At 40.3% G+C, this 18,817-nt stretch overlaps 1 protein-coding gene across 10 annotated transcripts in view; it reads right to left on the bottom strand.

The window, feature by feature from the left end:
• Positions 1-7,830: 7,830 nt before the first annotated feature.
• The window catches only part of ryr2b (ryanodine receptor 2b (cardiac)), a 63,244-nt gene continuing 52,257 nt past the window's right edge, over positions 7,831-18,817 (bottom strand). For 7 of the 10 annotated variants that reach the window (XM_037123018.1, XM_037123023.1, XM_037123024.1 and 4 more), the window contains 9 exons: positions 18,138-18,274; positions 16,808-16,868; positions 16,320-16,466; positions 15,999-16,133; positions 14,819-14,975; positions 14,511-14,575; positions 11,956-12,056; positions 10,079-10,130; positions 7,831-8,119 (listed from right to left, as the gene is read on the bottom strand). In XM_037123018.1, the coding sequence (XP_036978913.1) occupies positions 8,024-8,119; positions 10,079-10,130; positions 11,956-12,056; positions 14,511-14,575; positions 14,819-14,975; positions 15,999-16,133; positions 16,320-16,466; positions 16,808-16,868; positions 18,138-18,274 (951 nt within the window). In that variant the 3' untranslated portion in view covers positions 7,831-8,023. Of the gene's footprint in view, positions 8,120-10,078; positions 10,131-11,490; positions 11,546-11,955; positions 12,057-14,510; positions 14,576-14,818; positions 14,976-15,998; positions 16,134-16,319; positions 16,467-16,807; positions 16,869-18,137; positions 18,275-18,817 lie in introns of those variants that run through there. The other 3 variants (XR_005079200.1, XM_037123025.1, XM_037123026.1) reach the window with 3 other exon arrangements.

Below are 18,817 nucleotides of genomic sequence, written 5' to 3'. Positions count from 1 at the left end.
CTCCACAGAAAGTTGAGGCAGAGCTGCAGCAGGATATCAGCAAATATTTTCTTATTCAAATATGATCCAGTTTCACAGAGATATACTGCAGCTGAAGCTCCGTCCCTCTGTCTGGATCCACACCAAAAGTTAATGGGGTTCATTCCGGGCAGAGACCCATCTTCCGTCCAAGTTCAGTGGAAAAATCTGTTCAGGGGCTCATTAGTTAACGGATATGAGTGAAAACAAACTCCTTGGCGGAGGTCATGACAGTTATTAATTGGTAATTGAGCAACTTATCTGAATCTGTTCAGTAGCATGTGTCTCTCCGATAATAACACATTCCACGATTTCCTGCATTTCATTTAAGATTAAAGTTTAAAGTTTAAAATGAAGTAAAATTTCACATTACTGATTTATTAGATACCTTCATCAACACACACGTGCAAACACGCACACACACAAGCTAAAGATAACAGCTGTGAAGGCAGATGTCCAGACAGCTGCTGATACAAAAACTGTTTTTCTGCAGCTCTGTCTTTCAAACCAAGCCAGGCGATTAGAGTCTTTAGAAGCTGAACACAATGATGATTAAGAATAATATCGATATTCATCTCTGTTGGCTTCAGGTTAGTCTCCCGATTTCCGTGCAACGATAAAAAAAACAAATTGACGGATAACGCCTAATAATTCCCGCCAGTAAACAAGTGCTCCTCCAACTAGATCCTTTGAAACTCAACTTAATTCTGCTTGGAGAAAAAAATGGGTCATTTCCCCCCCACAACTGCTGCAGCTTACCTTCGAGTGAGCCAATTTACCAGTTTCAATTATTAAAGCCAGCACCTGTCTCCTTTCAGATTTTAGTGGCTCAGATCGCTGTGCGAGCGGCCCCGGCAGAGACCAAAATCCACTCTGTCTGTAGATTTTTAAAGTAACAGCCATCGAAATGAGAAGAAGATGTTGGGTGTGATGACACAGGATTCAAAGCGGAGCGATGCAAACACACCTCATCTGCTGGGATTTCTACTCACTCTCCGGCCTTTCCTCGATCCCTTTCTCGTCATTGAGTAATTGGCTTTCTCTTGGCATGGAGTTGTCCAATCTAAATGGTAATTTGGAAGCCCCCCCCCACCACCACCACCCACCCCCGTCTAGTCACTGGTGGTAATGCTTGTTTACTGGAAGACAGTTACTCTATACGAAAATTAGAGTTGTAATGAGAAGGCAGGGGTCTGTCTGACTGTCAGCCGACGATACATGTCAAAACCGAGAATCTGCTCTACAGCACTTCATGTGATAAACTACACATTGCCTGAGGCGTGGCTGTTGTGAGCCTGGGAAAAGGAAAGAGAGTCCGAATTAAAATACTGTCTTGTATTTCTTTATATAGACTTTTTCAAGCATTTGTATTCGCTTCATGTTTATCTGTTTTCCCAAGATGCTGTGTTTTCATCCTACATTCAAAACACATGCAAGGCAGGTGTGCTGGAGTCCGCGGCTGTAAATTTCTATTTGCTGTATTAGCTTTGATGGATGTGACCTGTCCGAGATGCTTCCCTTCCTTTTCCCAAAGAGACACTAGAATAAGAGCCAACCACTTTAAAATTAAACGGCGCTAATGGAGTGAAGAAAGACGATAAATCAATGTGTTGGGTGAACCAGAAACAGGGAACAAGACGATCTCTCTGCAGATTTTTTGGGATTCAGTAATCAGTAATCCTCGCCGACGGATGTATGTCAGACGTCCTCTCTGGTGAGGAAATAAATAACATGTCTACATTTCATTTGTCATGTTGATATTAACATACTGTTGTCAAAAGCACAGGCACCTGGAAATGTAGTCTTTTGTCACATCCTCTGCTCTATATCTCGTTTTCTGACCTTGCAAGGTCCGAGCATTTCACGCTATCTTTTAATCTTTACTTCGGGATGTTATTCTTTGCTACACCTTCTGGGCCTTTGGTTTGGTTCTCTGGTCAATTTAACAATCAGTGAATAGCAGTTTAAGGAATCCCCAAAGTCTGGAAAAGAATAAAGAGGGCTGCATTAGAGGAAATATATTCATCACACGCAAAATGGTTGTTGCAGGTACTTAATCTACCGGATTCACAACAGAATTTCATTACCGCCCTTCCTGTAAGAAGACTGCTAGCTTATTGCTTTAAGTTGCTCTTACTTAAAGGATTAATGAGGTCGCATTCAACTACAGTAAATGGGACAATAACGCCACTGGCGCACAAAACTGTGTGAATTAATAAAGATGCACACCATGGTTGCTTAAACTGGCAAATCCCCAATGATCATCCAGTTTAAAGTTCAAATAACGTTCCAGGTGGATAGATTCAATTTAAACGAGACATATTCCACTCATTTTAAGGCTCAAAAGTTTGTTTTGGGTTTATACTTGACTAGGTTTGCAAAGATTAGTTTTCTCATACTGTCCAGTGCAGAAGCACTCTGTCTGAGATGCTGTGTTTTAGCCCCCGACTCTTTAAGCTCTCGCCTCCCATCTGCTCTGATTGGTCAGCTCACACACGCCTGAGCCAGCACCGTTCAACATGACTCCAGTCACCTCTGATGTGTTCTGAAATCACAGTGTGAGTGTGATGTCAAGAAGTCACTAAAGGTGGGATTACTGATGAGGCGTTCAGGAGCAGTGTTTTCTTTGGGGGAGAGGAGCTTCTGTTGCTTTGGACTTTGGGCTATTTAATTGTCAAGGCTGTTACATTTAAAAGAACCCGTAAAACACACTGAAGAGAAAAAATAATAACTTCACTGAATGGGCAATGGGCTTGTTTTATGTGGTTAGCAGCTGGCTGTCGGTTGCCCATTACTTAATCAGTGCAACCATAGTGAATCAACATGCATCATGGCGATTTAGTGCGGCACTTCTCAAGGCCGTCCTGATGACTTCAAATGGCTGCACGGATTTAATCAACTGAAGGGGAAGCTTTTCTAAGAGACTCAAGATGTTGTGAATGATAGATACTCGACACAATCGCACAGTGAGGTCCGCGCAGGCTAGTTTCTGGCACGAGGGGAAAAAAATGTAAGGAGGAAAAGCTAAAAGTTATTTGCTTTCCTTATTTTGTGATGTCTCCCTTAAAAAAAGAACAAAAAAAACTCTGAATTGAAGTTGAAGAACTTGCTTATTCTCGATTCTAGACCAAGACTCAGACTGTGTCACTGCCTAACATGCCCTCATACTCTACACAGCAGCGGGCAGGCATCAAGTGAATCCCTGACAGGTCAGTGAAAACCGAGAAAGAAAGAGACTGCACAAAAGAAAATGACTTGGGAAAGACTGTCTGGGGATGACAGCATGGATGAAAAATAATAGAATACATAACTGAAGTTCAATCTCAAACGGCCGATTGCCCATGAGCACACACACAGGGGAGCGATAATTTGTTCAAATCACACAAATATGTCCCCCTCATTCTCAGACACAAGTAGCACATTTGGTCCCGGTACCAAAACAAAATTAATACAATTTTTATGAGATTGCAAAAAAAAAAAAAAAAAAAATAACCCAAGCAAGCGAGAAAGTGCAGCTCAAACAGCCCAGAGCTCCAGAACTGAACCAGTCACCAACAAAAAGGAGTCATGTTTAATTCAGGGCGTTTTGCCTCAGGTGTGAGTAAATTCAAAACTCCACTCTCCCCCCCCCAAAAACTTTTCTCACCTCCAGAGATATTTTATTGATTTACAGCTCAGATTACATTGCCAGGACGTGTTTGGGTGCGGAGGCATTAGCTCCCACACAACCGCAAGTATCTGAGGCGACGTTCAGAATGAGGCACCCATATGTCCCCTTATTCATAATAACCGTGCCCTCTATGCAAACCCATGCTGCTGCTGTTTGCCAATCTGAAGCCATCTGCCCATGCATAATTCTCAACTCCTTATTGTTGGTTACTCATGCTGTACATTACCCCAATGCCTCTAAATAATGTAAAAAACAGAAGGCAAAGCATGACAGATCTATATCTCATTGATTTCCCATTGAGGGGTATGAGAAATCAGGCTGTGTCCATTAGTCACAGCACACATTTTGCATATGTGTCACCAGGTCAAAGACGACTCTATTATCTCTGTCACTGAAAGCCTTTTTGTAGTGGGCTGTATCACACCGGTGATCTTGAGGAATGACACAAAAGAGCCTCGGTGATTGATATTCACACATATTTTGTACAAATAAAAGGCAAAAAGCTGCTGCAGAGATGGACACCAATGTTGACTAGAGTAGCAGCAGCGACCTTGGAAAGTATTGTTTTCAGATAAAGGTGGTGCACAATAAACCCTGTGGCCAGGGTAAAGTGTTGGCGTTGTACGAATCAGGAGGCGGGCGGTTGGTGGTGGAGTTACAGGCTAGAAGACTGCAAAGCCAGTGACCGCAGTTTGTGATTGCGGTTTCAAGATACGTAAGTGTGAAACCAATGGATATATATTAGGTGACAACAGTATTCTAACATTGGTGAGCTTGACAACAGCTGGTATTTGGAAAGAGACCTCGGGACAATGTCTATCCGTGTGTGTTGCGACAAAAATTGTTGACTGACTTGATTTTGACAGAAAGTCAGGAGATCTCCAGCCACGTTTCTGGCAACCAACACAGGGCTCACAGTGGGTCACAGTGTAAAAAGATTGCCGATAATCGTGAGATTTTAAAATTAAATATAAACATATCACAGGTTTGCAGAAATAAACATTGCCACATTTATTCATGTGCCTGAGTTCATACATGTTCATATTCTGTTGAAATGGTACAAAAGCGACGTCTACTCGCTGAGCCTGGATAGTCCTTTTTCTTCATTTGCACTTTCAGGTCAGCAAACACTGTCGTGGAAAGGAAATTAATTTCCCTTGGACATGAAATAAATCTCATAAAAAGTGTTAAGATCAATATTTTGCTTGAAGTTGGTGACATAAGGTTGTGACTGAGGGGACCAAAAGTGAAGAGCCAGTGTGATCATGAGGTTGCGGCATTGTCCTGCTCAGTTCGATTAGCCAGCGCTTTTCAAAGGAAAGACAAAGTTCATGTGCAATATTTCCTTTTTCAACATCACGGATCTGATCTGTCATGTAGTGCTGTTGGTCTGTATGGCTACTGATCATTCTTGGAACAGTGTAAAAAACCTAAACTACATCCAGACCTTCTGGCCTCTGAATTGCTCAACCACAGGATGGAAACATCAGGAAGACTAGAGGGGAGAAGCCTGGCGGCTACAGAAGAACATCCATCTTATCCACAGTACCTTTTGATGGAGCGGTTGTGGGAATTATCCACAGAGTCAGTGTGTTTAATTTGGGTTGAGTTAGGTGCCCTGCTTCAAATACACGCTGTTCTGGTAAATCTACCGGTGGAAGGCCACACTCCTGAAATCCTGCCCTGTTTCTCTTGCAGATCTGTGGTGTGAAAGACCTGCAGAGAGGGTTGGATGTCTGTGGGTTTGATGTTATTACGGTATGATTGATTTTTATACACACTGGAATGGGATAAAATTCCGTATTAAATGGGCTTTTGATGAGAGGTTTTTACCCGTTCCTTGACCTTTGGACTGAGGTATTTATGGCAATTCATCGACTAGTTTTCAGTCTCGTGTAGTCCGGAGTTGGCAGCTAAGATCCTGAATCTTCTGCAGGGACATGGTCTTCTCAACAACCATCTTTATTTGAATTTTGTATCATTGATACCTTGTTTCCCCTCCATTTAGCAGGCACAATAGTCAACCCTAAAAGATTTGAGGATATGGTCAGAATAGTCTTGAAAATGAAGGTTTACAGGGATTTAAACCTCAATCATGTGTAACCAATTTTGCTGATGTATACTTTATCGTTGATGTTGAGAACTTCACATCAATGTCTCTCTCCGTAAGTCATGACATGGTTATTCAAGTAATCCACAGACCTTGTTGAGACTAATTTCATGTTGGAAACTTGGTCATTCTGTCAAACTACTGCCAAACTACTTGCATCACCAGGAAATGTGCATTTACTCGCTTTGTCAGCTTAGTTAGCCAGCCTCTTGCATACAGGCAAACTAGAGTATGACCCAAACCATTTCTCCACCCATGGGTTTTGAAATAATGTCTGGGTTCTGGTTGGGTTCAAGTTGGGTAATGTCAACTGACATGGTTCTTTCAAGTTTTCTACCCAAATGTAACTCTGGCTCTATTCATAGATGTAGAACTTATATTCATTTTTTTATTCAATATCTATGCGCATAGAACACAGCGTACATTAACTGCATAGGGCTCGAGTCAGGTTGGACTGTCGAGTTCGGGTCACTACTCTCTCTGTTTGAGCTGCGCTCTAATGGACACTTCCTTCTGCGTTTAGCTCTACAAACCAAGTGCCATCTAGTTCCATTATACTGCAGAGAAGGCAGACGTGTGCAGCTGATATCGCCAACATAACTATCTAAGGGCAAGAGGAAAAAGGTGTATTTTTGATTTTGAAGGACACTGGCCCTTTAAATTTCCAAAATATGCTGCATGTGTCAAAGGAATGTTATACATGTTTTGATTTGCATCTTGTAAGGATGAAATATCTCAGAAAACGAGCCGAAAATATTTGGAGCTAACACGAACACAGTTCAGTCACACTCATCTCAGATTCCATTAGAGCACAGCGAAAACAGGCCTGTGACTGTGACAATAATCAAACGCCACGCTGAAATGGCCTAAACTGATGATTTGCTCAGAAAACCCGAGGATTGGTTTTGAAATTCAGTCCACGTCCTGATAAAATTTAGTTTATAAATCACCCAAATCCCAAACACTCAACTGTGGCAGACAATTATGCATTCACACACAACCGCACTGGTCATAAAAAGAAGCTGATGAGTTTTCAGGCCCTTTAAATGATTTCTGACATCAGCCCGTCAGTGACAGAAGCAATCAGACATATCTATGAAGCTTGATTTTAATTGGCCAAATTTCTGACCAAGATTTCTGTTTATGCAAAGAACATAATCCAAAACTTTCCGTTTCTCTTTTACTTAGACTTCTTCCCTCCACTCTTCAGTGAGTTATCACTATATGCTTACAAGTCATAACTCAAAAGCAATATGAATACATATGAGCAGCAGACTTGTGTAAGCCCAGTGTTTGACCTTTGCATAATGAGGACAATTTCCGTAGGTGGCCCTCCCACACCTGTCACCCCGCTGTTAAGCTCTGTGCACACATGCACACTCGGGGCCAGTTCAACAAAACTCGACACGCACGTTTAGTCGCCGAGTTACACCCGAGGATTCCCCACAACCATCGGTGACAGCGGTCAATCGCATCGTTAAGCTCACCAATACACTTCCGCTGCAATATTTTTGACCTAAGCACTGAAACACCTGCTGGCAAACTGCCTAGAGGCTGGTAATGAGAAAGGAAAACGAGCAGAAGATGAGGGACACGGCAGCCGAGGGAAGGGGGAAAAGAAGAGAACAAGAAGCAAGGGCAGGAGGAGGAGAAGGATCCTGAAGAGTTGAGCACAGCAGACAAGATGTGAGAGCTGAAAGAAACGGGAAGAGGAGGGTAAAAAGAACAAATGCCAGAGGGAGAGTGTTTATCTGGATGCCACACAGGGGGAAAGGGATGGGAGGCTGTGATTAGAAGGACAAATCACTTCATTCACAAAACATGAGCTCTGCAGAGACACATCCAGCTGAGGAACTGTATCTGTATTCCCAGCTTTGACTGCTTGAGATAATGATGTATAACAGTAAAGTGTCACAATACTTTTGTTGAAGACTCAAGAAACCACTGAAATGAGCAACTTCCTGCCCACAGGACTCACAAAACAAACAGTTCATTAAATTTGGATCTCAACATAAACAAGTGGTGCTCAGTCTTTAGTTTCCAAATAATTTAATTGTCACAATTTGGAAATACTCATCAATATATGTGTATTCAGAGGGAAAATCACTCCAAAATCAACAATCAACAAAAATTCAAAGTAATAAAGTGAGTCCACGGGCATCAATCATGATGGCTTCTGTGTGATGACATAATCTTGGGAGGCTTTAGATCGCTCAGATTTCCTTTCATCCTAGTTGATCCTCGTATTGCTTACGGAAACAGTCTCCGACAGGAAAGAATTCCCAGGAGCGCTCCTGGTACATTTTCCACACATAAGATTCCTAGCAAAGAAAACAGAGTGGTAATATATCTTTAGGACACATCGCTAAAACAACAATCTAAACAGTGTCCTCAGAAAGTATCTGGAGCTCTTCCAATATTTGTTTGGCTTGATGGAGAAGACTTTTTGAAATAATATAAACAGTCCCAGGGCCCCGCTCATTTTGGAAAGAGCATCAAATTGTTCACAAACAATTCAGCCTTACAAGAAATTTTCCTTCATCAATTCTGCAGCATCACATTTTAAATGCCTTCTGTGCTATAAAAATAGGAAATTTATTCAAATCATTCAAAATAAAATTTAAGATGGTTCATAATTTTCAAAAACAGGAAATCGAATTATGGCAGTTATGCAACTGTCTACTTGCCTTAAAATATGTATTTTCCCTTGTTTTAAAACTGTGAGTTATGAATACCTGCATGTTATGGTGGCCATCTTTAAATCTGGACCAGCTACAAGGCAGCAAAATTAGCCCTGAGCTGCTCTTCTCCATCTGTGGGACTTGTATCACTAGTGGTACACAAGCTGCCTTTAGTGGTCTAAGGGAAATCTATACTAATACTAATGTCTGCTTATTAAATTTGCTTTCTGTCTAGGAGAGGAAGATGACCCCACATGAATTGTTAACAAACATTAAAACTTGTGCTATCAGACCAGGAGGTACAAGGTCCGACTCCAAGCAAACAAGAGACAAGCTAACTGCATGGCCCCTGACCTTCAACTTATGTGAACTTGTCAGACTTCTCTAACCCACTCAGGGGAAAGAACTCTGTCCCCATTCAGCTGAATGGTTGATGTGACTTTGCTGATTTTGTTTACCGACCTTATCTATTGCTACTTGTATAATTTGTAATGTCACTTACTATGATTTCCTTATATTAAAAAATTCAAAGCTTGGTCAACTTGAGCACGTTTATTCTCTCACCAGGAAATTATGAGAATGTCCACCAGAAGTATATTTTGAAAATTAAATAAGTTCATTTAAAAACTTTTGGGTGCCATCAAAATACTACAGAATATTGAAGAATACTTAGTTACTTAAGTTTTGTCTGCCAGTTACACTTTTGTTTCAGCCTGTTAGCTAACCATGTAGTCACATTCATGCATGAAGGAGAAGTGCATAGAGGGAGGAAGCTGAGGGCAGTGAACTGAGCACTCATGCCGACGACTAAAGCATTCACACCTCCTGCTAACACTAGCAGCAAATGGTATAAGCCAGTGTGACTCGACATTTGTCATAATGGGACTTGGAAATCCTAATACTTTTGGAAGGTGGTACACGGTGCGAAAAGAAAAAGCAGTGCCAGCAGCCCAACCCACAGTAAGACAGGTAAAGCTAGCATATCTCTTACTCTCTCTTCAAGTGGGAAGGGGTCGAAGAACATTTGAATAGTTCGCAGTAAACATCACATAGTGCCCCTCCCTATTATTTATTGTGATGTGTATACCAAGTGTAAGAGACAAGAGGGACAAAGAGGAAGAAAGACGCAGCTCTTTTGAAATTGACGATGCGTCTGCTCATTACAAAGTTCTCCTCTACACGACGGATCATTTAAAATATGTTAACGTGAAAAGACAAGAGGAGAAGTGAATTGAACCCTTGCCAGCTTCAGTTTTGAAACCTCCTACTCGCAATGGTTCATGAGTGAAAAGACAAACTGTAATCAAGGGGTATGTCTGGCATGTATATTATCATAAACTGTGCGTGTTGGGACTGATAGAGCTTTTGAAAGACAATGTGAATACAGATTCTGTCTTAGCTGAAAAGGTTGCTCTACAGCTTTGTCAGTGGAGTGGCAAATGCTGGAATTAAAAGGTCACAGGGAAATAGAGGAACCATTGTAAAGGGACATATTACAGAATGTGAGATTTGGCAGTGACAGTTGAATTGTTAAGGGGAGCTTTAGACGTGCACAACATAATGTAACTTTGATTGGATCAGAAGAGATAATCGTTATACCTGCCCTGTGTGTTCTGTTTCATCCTTGTTAATCAGGTACATCAGAAAGAATCTGTAAGGACAGAGAAGAGGGATTCATGTCACAAACCTCCCACACATATTTGGATATGATACAGAAGGATAAACAGTCAGGGAGAAAGTTGGATCATTAAATTCTGTGCACAAGTCCTAGGATTGTAGTGATTATGGAAACAGTTGTCAGGCATTTCAAGTAGAAATACAGCTAAAAATAGCAACTGTATTCTGACAATTAATGCTGGCAGATATATGATGATTGACAAGAATTAATGAATAATAAAAAGTAGTGATCCCTCACTTTATTAAATTATTATTAATAAGGTTCCAGTTTGAAGACCTTTACCAGGTCATCTTAAAATGTCAAATGAGGAACCACCGAAGACACGAGCAGGGAAGAGTCCATCAGTCAGAGGAAGCACACACATCTCGCAGAATCCATTCTAATTAGGCTCAATAAGCTCTTGCCAATTGCAATTATTGATGTGGCAACGGTCCACAATGCATCAACACCTTCCAAATAGCCGGTTTTAACCATCCGCAGAGTGGAAAAGTTTTCATTAACTCAGTAATTAACTGTGCACCCACATAGGTGATGAACACCGTTTGTGTTATATGTGCACTACCATTGAAAAGTAAAAAAAATAAGTAAATAAATAAAAAAATTGTTCTTTAATCAATTTTAAGATGATTCATTTGGATAGTTATTTTATACTATTAATGCCTTAAGCTGTAGTTTCTCACTTTTATAAGCTTTTCATCCGTATGTGATGATTTTATCAGACATGATCGTGTTTGCACCCTGTTTTTTTGTCATATTTTTGTAAGATGTGTTGCAAGTATCTTGTGATTGGCAGATTCTTACTGGAGCCTGGAGGATATATCCAGTGGCTGTTATTATAGCTATAAATTTGCTAATCATCAATATGTGGGTATTGGTCACTATGTTTTCCAATATGTGCTCATTTTGTTGCTGAAAAAGATGCTTGGCGTGATCTATAATTACTAAATTACATTTACATCCATTTCAGTCAAAGAACCCAAAAGGGTCAGCGACTCTTCCTTTGGTACCAGACAGTGGTGACAGCTGTATTGAGGTCTATGGGAGATGCTGCATACTAAAACCCAATATATATACGTGTTTATGACTTTTGGAGAAGAAAATGTCTCCAGAAAATGAAACACCACACTTCAGAGAGGACGTTAGCAGAATTTTTTTCTCTTCAAATGATTGAAAGGGCTGATAATATTGTGACAAAACAGGACAGGCCTGACAAAATATAACTGATGAGACTGCATCTGGCGTCTGGCACCAAAAGAAGATTCTTTCTTATTTTTACTCCCTAATATGAGCATCGGCCCCACAAATCCAGTATTGGCTTGGCTCTAACTCTCACCTGCTCATGTCTTTATATCGATGTGGTAGAGGAGTTTCTTGACATTTTAAGCATGCTGTTAGAAAAATGTTGATAAATATGAAACAATACAAAGGTTTGAATATGAATTATAGATGCTGAGTTGGCTGTTGGGAAAATAAGCATAACACCTTTAATATTTTAAACCAAGAACAGGCCTAAAGGAAAACAACAGAACACACAATCAAAGTTTGTCAGGAACAGTTTTCATGGCTATACTGATATAAGGATTAACCCGTAAGTTCACTACCGGAGGTGTTATTGTGGTTTTTAATATGTTGTTCCCGATAAAGGTTTAGTAAAAGTGGAGCATGCCAAGCATTAATGCTAAACTACATCTGTTTAAGGTAGCGTGATAAGTCCATGCTTTTTAAGTGACCGCATATCAAGTTCTACATTTCAGTATTAGGTTAGGACATCGGCAACCCGAGACACGAGTCAACTCACAGATAGTTGGCCAGGTTGTGCTCCTGCAGCGTGTGAGTCTCAAACCCATGAGGGACTTTATCGAAATACTCACTTCCTATTCCACATATGAAACATTTGGTCTGCAGAAGAAGAGATGTAAGACATTTAATGATTTGTGAAACAGGCTTGACACATGACGTTCCCTAGAGTATATTAGAGAAATAGTAAGACCTTCTGTTTTAGTTGTCTGTGACTCAAACTCAGTGTGCTACCATAATATGGCCCCTTTTAAGTTGTTTTTGCAAAGACACTCAAAGTAGGCCCACGAAAGGGCAAAAGGCTGTAAATAACAGCAACTTAATACTTAAAGGATTACTCACTGCCAAGGCTTTCATAAGACGCAGGGGGATATACTTGCTGAAGATCATTTATGTGGGCACTAAGCAGTCAAATTACCATATTTGTCCATAAATACTGTAGCTGTACAAAGGTTTTGTCTTGGTAAAATGAACATTTAATTTGTGCTTAAGGTTAATGCAATATGTATTTTAGGGCATTCCTATTTGGGGCTTCACGTTATGGGAGGATGGAAATGGCAGCTGAGGCAGATTTATCACCGCTGACAGCAGCCGAGCAAATTGCATCTCAACTTTACTGTGTGGGAAAAAAAGGCTGTAAACTTCCTGGCACTGTTTTATTTGTTTGAGGCACACACAGTGGGACAGATACTATATAGAGACTGCATGAAAGCACAAATGAAAAACTGATGTCAGAAAAAAAATGACAATACTAAACTGGGGGGGTATTTTTTGGTGGACCGGGTGGTTAAAAATTCTGTCAAAATTGATTATTACCCATCATTTTTAACAAAGCAGATGGATGATTTCTTTTTTTTTTTCCTGCATTGACAGCGGAGGGCACGAAAATGCTGCACCCAATGTGCCTTACCATGTAAATGTGAATGATACAATTACACAAAATTACTTACAATTAAAATATGAACTCAACATTTACAAGAAATTAAACTGAACTCAACTGATGTGATCTGTCACCAGGCTTAAGGGCTTAAACTGGGAGCTTGCTTGATCGTAATCAAACACATCAAGGAAAATTGCAGTAGAGGCCGTTCTTTGCCCCAGACAGAAGACTTTTCATGGCTGTTTTAATTTAGTTATGAATCTCGGGCTCCACTGCCACACAGCACCACTGAGCTGAGTTTTGAAGACGATCCTACAAGCACTTGCCTCAGTGGTAGAAAATCTTGTTGCATGTTCTCCTGGCATCTTTCTGTGACTTGTTTTACTCATAGATCAGCACCCTGATAGCGGGGCAGGTTTACTCCATGTGGTCTTCATGTGGTGATTAACAATGTTGTGTGTAAACTACTAACGCTACATTAGTTCACCCTCAGTTTCCTGAACTGTCAAAATGACAGACAGCCTTCAGATCTTACATCATTGTAGAAAATATTTTGTTAACCACTACCACTTCTGCTATAAACTAATATAGAATACTTATGATCTTTTCAGTCTCCTTCTGTTCTCTTGAATCTTTGGTAATCAGTAAATAATTCATCTTGGATTGTCTTTAGTCAACTGCACAATCCTATTTTTAATGTGTTTTTTTTCCCATGTGAATTAGAGTGAGAGATGGTGACTGCTGAATATCGTATCCAGGGACACAGCATGTGCACCTTTTATATTTAGAAGGTAGCTCACTACTGTTGTCAGATCCTCCGTGCTGTCCTGTTGCCTCAGCAGTCAAGCTTTTGATTACCTGCCTGCCTCTCCAGCACCTTTGGACTTTGCCTGTTCTGATTAAATGCTGTACCTGTTGCTCATTGACAGTCTGTGTGACCACATAACGCAGCCTTTTTCAACCTTTCTTGTTCTGCCTGCAGGCTCTGCGCTGGCAGGGTTCTGTTCACACCTGTTGCAAACTGAGGGGTGCGTTCACTGTCGCTACCTTATAATTAAAGCAACTCCATAAGCCTCCAAGAAAACAAGCATCACATTTGTGGAATCATAATGAAGATATGCATGATTCATTTGTATTCTACTGCATCTAGTCTGTCTTCTTATTATAGTCACTTATTACACTCTGAATATAGTTAAATTCTCTTACAGAGTGTCAGTATGCAAATGTGAACCTGGGACATAAAAGAGAAACAAAGCTTGAAACAGTTGAAAAGACAAAAAGTGATTTTTGTCTTATCCAAAATCTATTTTCCATGTGTGTCATGTACACTTTTAATTCAACTTAATTTAATTTAATTTTAAATGACCAGATTGAATTACCTCAGACTGTTTCTGTAATTATCACCCACTGATTATTAATTAGAAGTGCTATTCCTCTTCATTAAGGCCAATGGTATGAATGTTTCGGCTCCCGCATCACTGAATCCCAGTCATCTCTTCACACACATTTGAATAACAAGTGACTCAAGTATTTATCTTCACTAGTCTTTGTCGAAATCTGACACAGCACTGCAGACTGCTCAACCTTAATACCACACAAAATGTATTCAAATTGTTTGAATGGTATTTTTTCAGTAGTGCAAGAAAGATTTAGTGTGTGCGAGTTTCAAATCTCACCTCCATATCCTCTTTCACCTGCTCCTGCTGGTCACGCAGCTCCCCAAAGGCATCAATTATCAAGCCTGCAAAAAAAGGATCACTACTGTGTGCGTCTGTGTATCTGTTTGTTCACAGGGATTCATGTGATTGGCAGATGTCAGTGAAACTTGAGGATTCAGCGGAATAAACAGATACTTTGTTCTTCCTCCACTTCCACATGAAAAATTCATGAAATGTATTCTTGTCAAACAAGGTGAATAAAATGCGTTTGAGTGTCTCTTGGTAAAAACATATGGTATAGAACAGATTCAGCCTTTGAGACTCACCCTGAATAATGGCGAGGAGGATGACGATGACAAAGAAGAAAAACGTGATGTCAAAGAAAATGCGTTCCACCTCAAACTCATCTCCAGCAGGGTCCTCAATCTCGTCACCAATGCCCCCGCCTGCACGCACTCCTACATACATGTGGAACATGTAGCACTGAAAGAAGAGACATTTTAATTTATTGTATACAGTAGGGTGCATTCCACCTGTGGACACTTGAACTTTAAACTCTTCATTCCAGACAGGCTGTCTTTAACAAGAGTGAACATGTAAAGTATCTAAGAGAAACTATAGTTTGGGTTCTTTAAAATAACACAGTATGTTAAAAAAATTCAACAGCAAAACAACTTGAGAATGTATTTACTGCATTTTCATGCCTGTCTCCACAGATTCAAACAAGCAGCATTTTAAAACAATTTCACACAATGGTGGGACTTTTTAAAATCAATATTCTTCAGACAGCATTTCCCCACAAGGAGTTTCATTATAAGGCAAGAAGAACAAACGTTTAAGTTACAGTACTGTGCTTTGATGATATTTTCCACAACACACAACAAAAAAAAGTAGTTTGTGAAACTTTCAAGGAGCATTGAAAATTACAAACTGGTGCTTTTTTTCAGATAAGTTAACAAGACCAAACAGTAGAGGGTGAGATGTCTGCTGCTGATCTTTAGATTTTTCCCATTTTTCCCCGTCAAGCACTTTGGCAAGTGCTGTTCAAAGTCAACCACAAACAATATCACATTGAGTGTGACCGAGGAGTTACTGTAATATCCCCTGCCAGCTATAATAGTAGGGTTTTATTCAAATGCTATCGCTGGCCAGCCGCCTGCTTGTTTGAGTGACAGTGGAATCCACATTACAATAAAGCAGGCAGTGGGGTGTTAATGTTGTGAATGGCAAAACAAAAAGCCATACTGAGGCTCGAGGAGTTGTTTTGAATCTATGCGTCCTTCATTTTAATGAAAGGTAGCGCAGGAGCTAAGACAAGAGGTTGTTCTTATTCCAAGAATGGGGATCACCGTCAGAATCCTCCTCTACCCCTCTCGATCTGAAGGGGGAGAAAATGAGTGTGTGGCTGTGTTTGTACTGTGAAAGATCAACATCGACAGATAGAGAGGATAGAAGGAAACAGATAAATGTGGAGAGGCAATGTGTCAGTATGCTAATTCAACTCACAGTAAGCATGTCATTGCACTTCATGTCTTGGGTGTCCTTGTCGTCACTCTTGTTGTAGAACTTCCTGAAGAAGTTGAAGGCCACGACAGTGTAGAGATACACAACAACCGCCAACAGGCCTACAGTCAGGGCCAACTGACAGACACACATAATTACAAAAGGACAGACAGAGGCAGATGGGCTTTGATACGCTTCTTCATCTTAGAAAAGCCCCAATATAACCCTGCAGCTTGAAAGCAAACATCACATGCATGCATACTGCAGCTATGAACACACAGTAAGATAGATGGATGGAGAGGAATGACACACACATTCACACACCTGTTTCCCGTTGTGTGTGACAGAGGAAAGGATGGTGCGAAGTGTCTTAAAGCCCATGGCGATGTCCAAAAGGTGGGCAGCGAAGAAAAAGTTGTTATAATGACCCAGGACTGACATGGCCATATACCACGCCAAGTACAAGAAGGACTGTGAGTGCACACACACACATAAAACAGGCATAGATTACCAGGACAGATAGAGAGACAAATGTGTGTTTTAGATAAGGCAGAATTACAGGATATTACCACCGTCACTCCTGCAGCAATCGAATCAACCAAAATGGTAGCACAGTAGAACAAGAGATTACACAAATTAAGAATAAGTCGTAAAAAATCTGATATGTTCGACACACTGCTCGGTCATATTACGTTATCTGTTACCATAAATTGCAGGACGTGACACCTTTATCTTTGTCTTTGTAGGAACAAGAGTGCACACAAAAACAAATCAAGCAAAAGTAATTTAATATAAGACACAAGCCAACTTACATTGTCAGTGAATACAACTCCTAGTTTCCAGACCTGGTACTTCATGTCAATGGAGTTGAATCTGAAATAAATATCATTATCACATTACATGTCCGTGGCTAAAATCAGACCATTGTTGCTCCAGTGTCAGCTCTAAAGAGCCAGTTTGATAAGGGGCTCAGAATGTCCTGTTCTTCTTCAAGTACAGCGTCATGTTCTAAGACCTTCTTTTGTCTGGCCAACCCCTAGTTAGGTAACCCACACAAACACACAACCTCCCAAACACATACACAAAAGAAACACAATAGCTATAATTAGTAGCATATTGGCTACTAATGATCAACCAGCTGAAATGTTGGTATCAAGGTGATTGGTACTGTACTTAAGTAGATTCTTCAGGTATTTGCATTTTAACACATCTATATTACATTTTCAGAACAGGCTTGTTACTTTATGCAGTTGAGGGGATTTCTAGATTGTTTTTATTTTGCACCTTTCCCAACATCTCAAGACTGATTTCAACTATCAGTGCGCATCGAGTGAAAGACAGTTCATCTTGCTCTGATACAGAACAATATGTAAACAGACAGAGAGGGAGAGTCTGAAGCAGAGAAAAGGCATGTTAGTATCTTGTATCTGCAGAGACCCTGCAGCCCTCTGTGCAAATTGTTTTATTTTTCTCAATTTTTTGCTGCGAGGTACCAACAGAAAATATCAATATTTGACACTATCTTTCTGGTGCTTTTAGGAACAGCTCAGACAAATCCTACAGATTCTACCTTTAAGTCTGATAGTCTTTGAAGTATATCAATTATCCTCAGAAGGATGCCTTGTACTTGTATACTCTGAGTACATTTCAGGGCCTGTACTCAGCTACTTTTACCAGAGTTATAACTTGAACTTCTACTTGAGTAAAATCTGTGCTTACTTTTTTCCACCTCTGGCCAACACAAGAGCTGGACAGAACAGTAAATAAGCTTGTGGCGTTAAAGTTCATCAATAGAGCTCATTTAGGATTTCTATTCACCTCTAAAGTGAAGTGCAATATACAAAGAGTTTAAGTGATTTAAGTGATTTCATCCTAGATGGCCACATCGCTATCATCAATGCAAGCCTCTTTACGTACAGCCACCTGCTCAACTGCATACTCTATTACCTATTAAACACCAGATTTATATATTAATCAATTGATAATTGGATGCTATTTTTCTTTGATGCCTCACTGTATGACACACATATACAAAAATAAAAAAATATTTAAACTGTAATCCACTATATTTTGGTTGAAAAATGCATATAAGGCGAAATACATGACAGACTAGATGGCTGCAGTTTCCTGTTTAAGACTCACAAAGCACTCCAGGCACCGTCTCTCTTGAGCCTCTTCCTTTCTGTTCTCTCAGAGCTGAAGTCTAAAGCAGCTTGGTCCAGACCCAGGAGTTCACTGATCTTCTCACAGCCGTAAAAGTCACCGTACTTATCCATCACCTGACAGGGGAGGAGGACGGATTTACGTAGTGATTAAAACAATAGTCCCTTCAGCGTCTCTCCACATGAATAAAGATTGACAAGAGATGGCAAGAGGTACCTGGCTGAATCCCTCTGCACAGTCTGTGCCTTAATGAGATGGCAGCTTAGTTTTTCTGACAACCAGTGGGAATGCTTATGATAGCTACTGAACAAAACAAAACAATTTTCTGATACCTGTGCTGACAATACAGTATTTTTTAGGAGGCATAGTGGTTGCACCTCCCAATAGTAGCATGGTGGCTGTGTAAAGGACTGACGGTTAACAGCACACAAATCATTTGTATCGATCTGGGCTCATATTCTGAATAATGTACAGTGAACAAATTCTAAATTCAATCACATGACAGATGCAGAGTTTCTGATTATAGTGCTGCTGTGGATAAAAGTAACTTAAACCTAAGCCACACGATTTATTAACTGGAAACAAATGCCAACTACAGTCTAGTTTTATTACAGAGCCATTTTGTTATTACAAACATAAGCTCCTCAACATTTGGTGAG

This window comes from Acanthopagrus latus, chromosome 15, assembly GCF_904848185.1.
Source record: "Acanthopagrus latus isolate v.2019 chromosome 15, fAcaLat1.1, whole genome shotgun sequence".
NCBI classification, from domain to species: Eukaryota; Metazoa; Chordata; class Actinopteri; order Spariformes; family Sparidae; genus Acanthopagrus; species Acanthopagrus latus.
The sequence above is the reverse complement of the archived record's forward strand: the minus strand, read 5'-3'. Positions and strand labels throughout refer to the sequence as shown.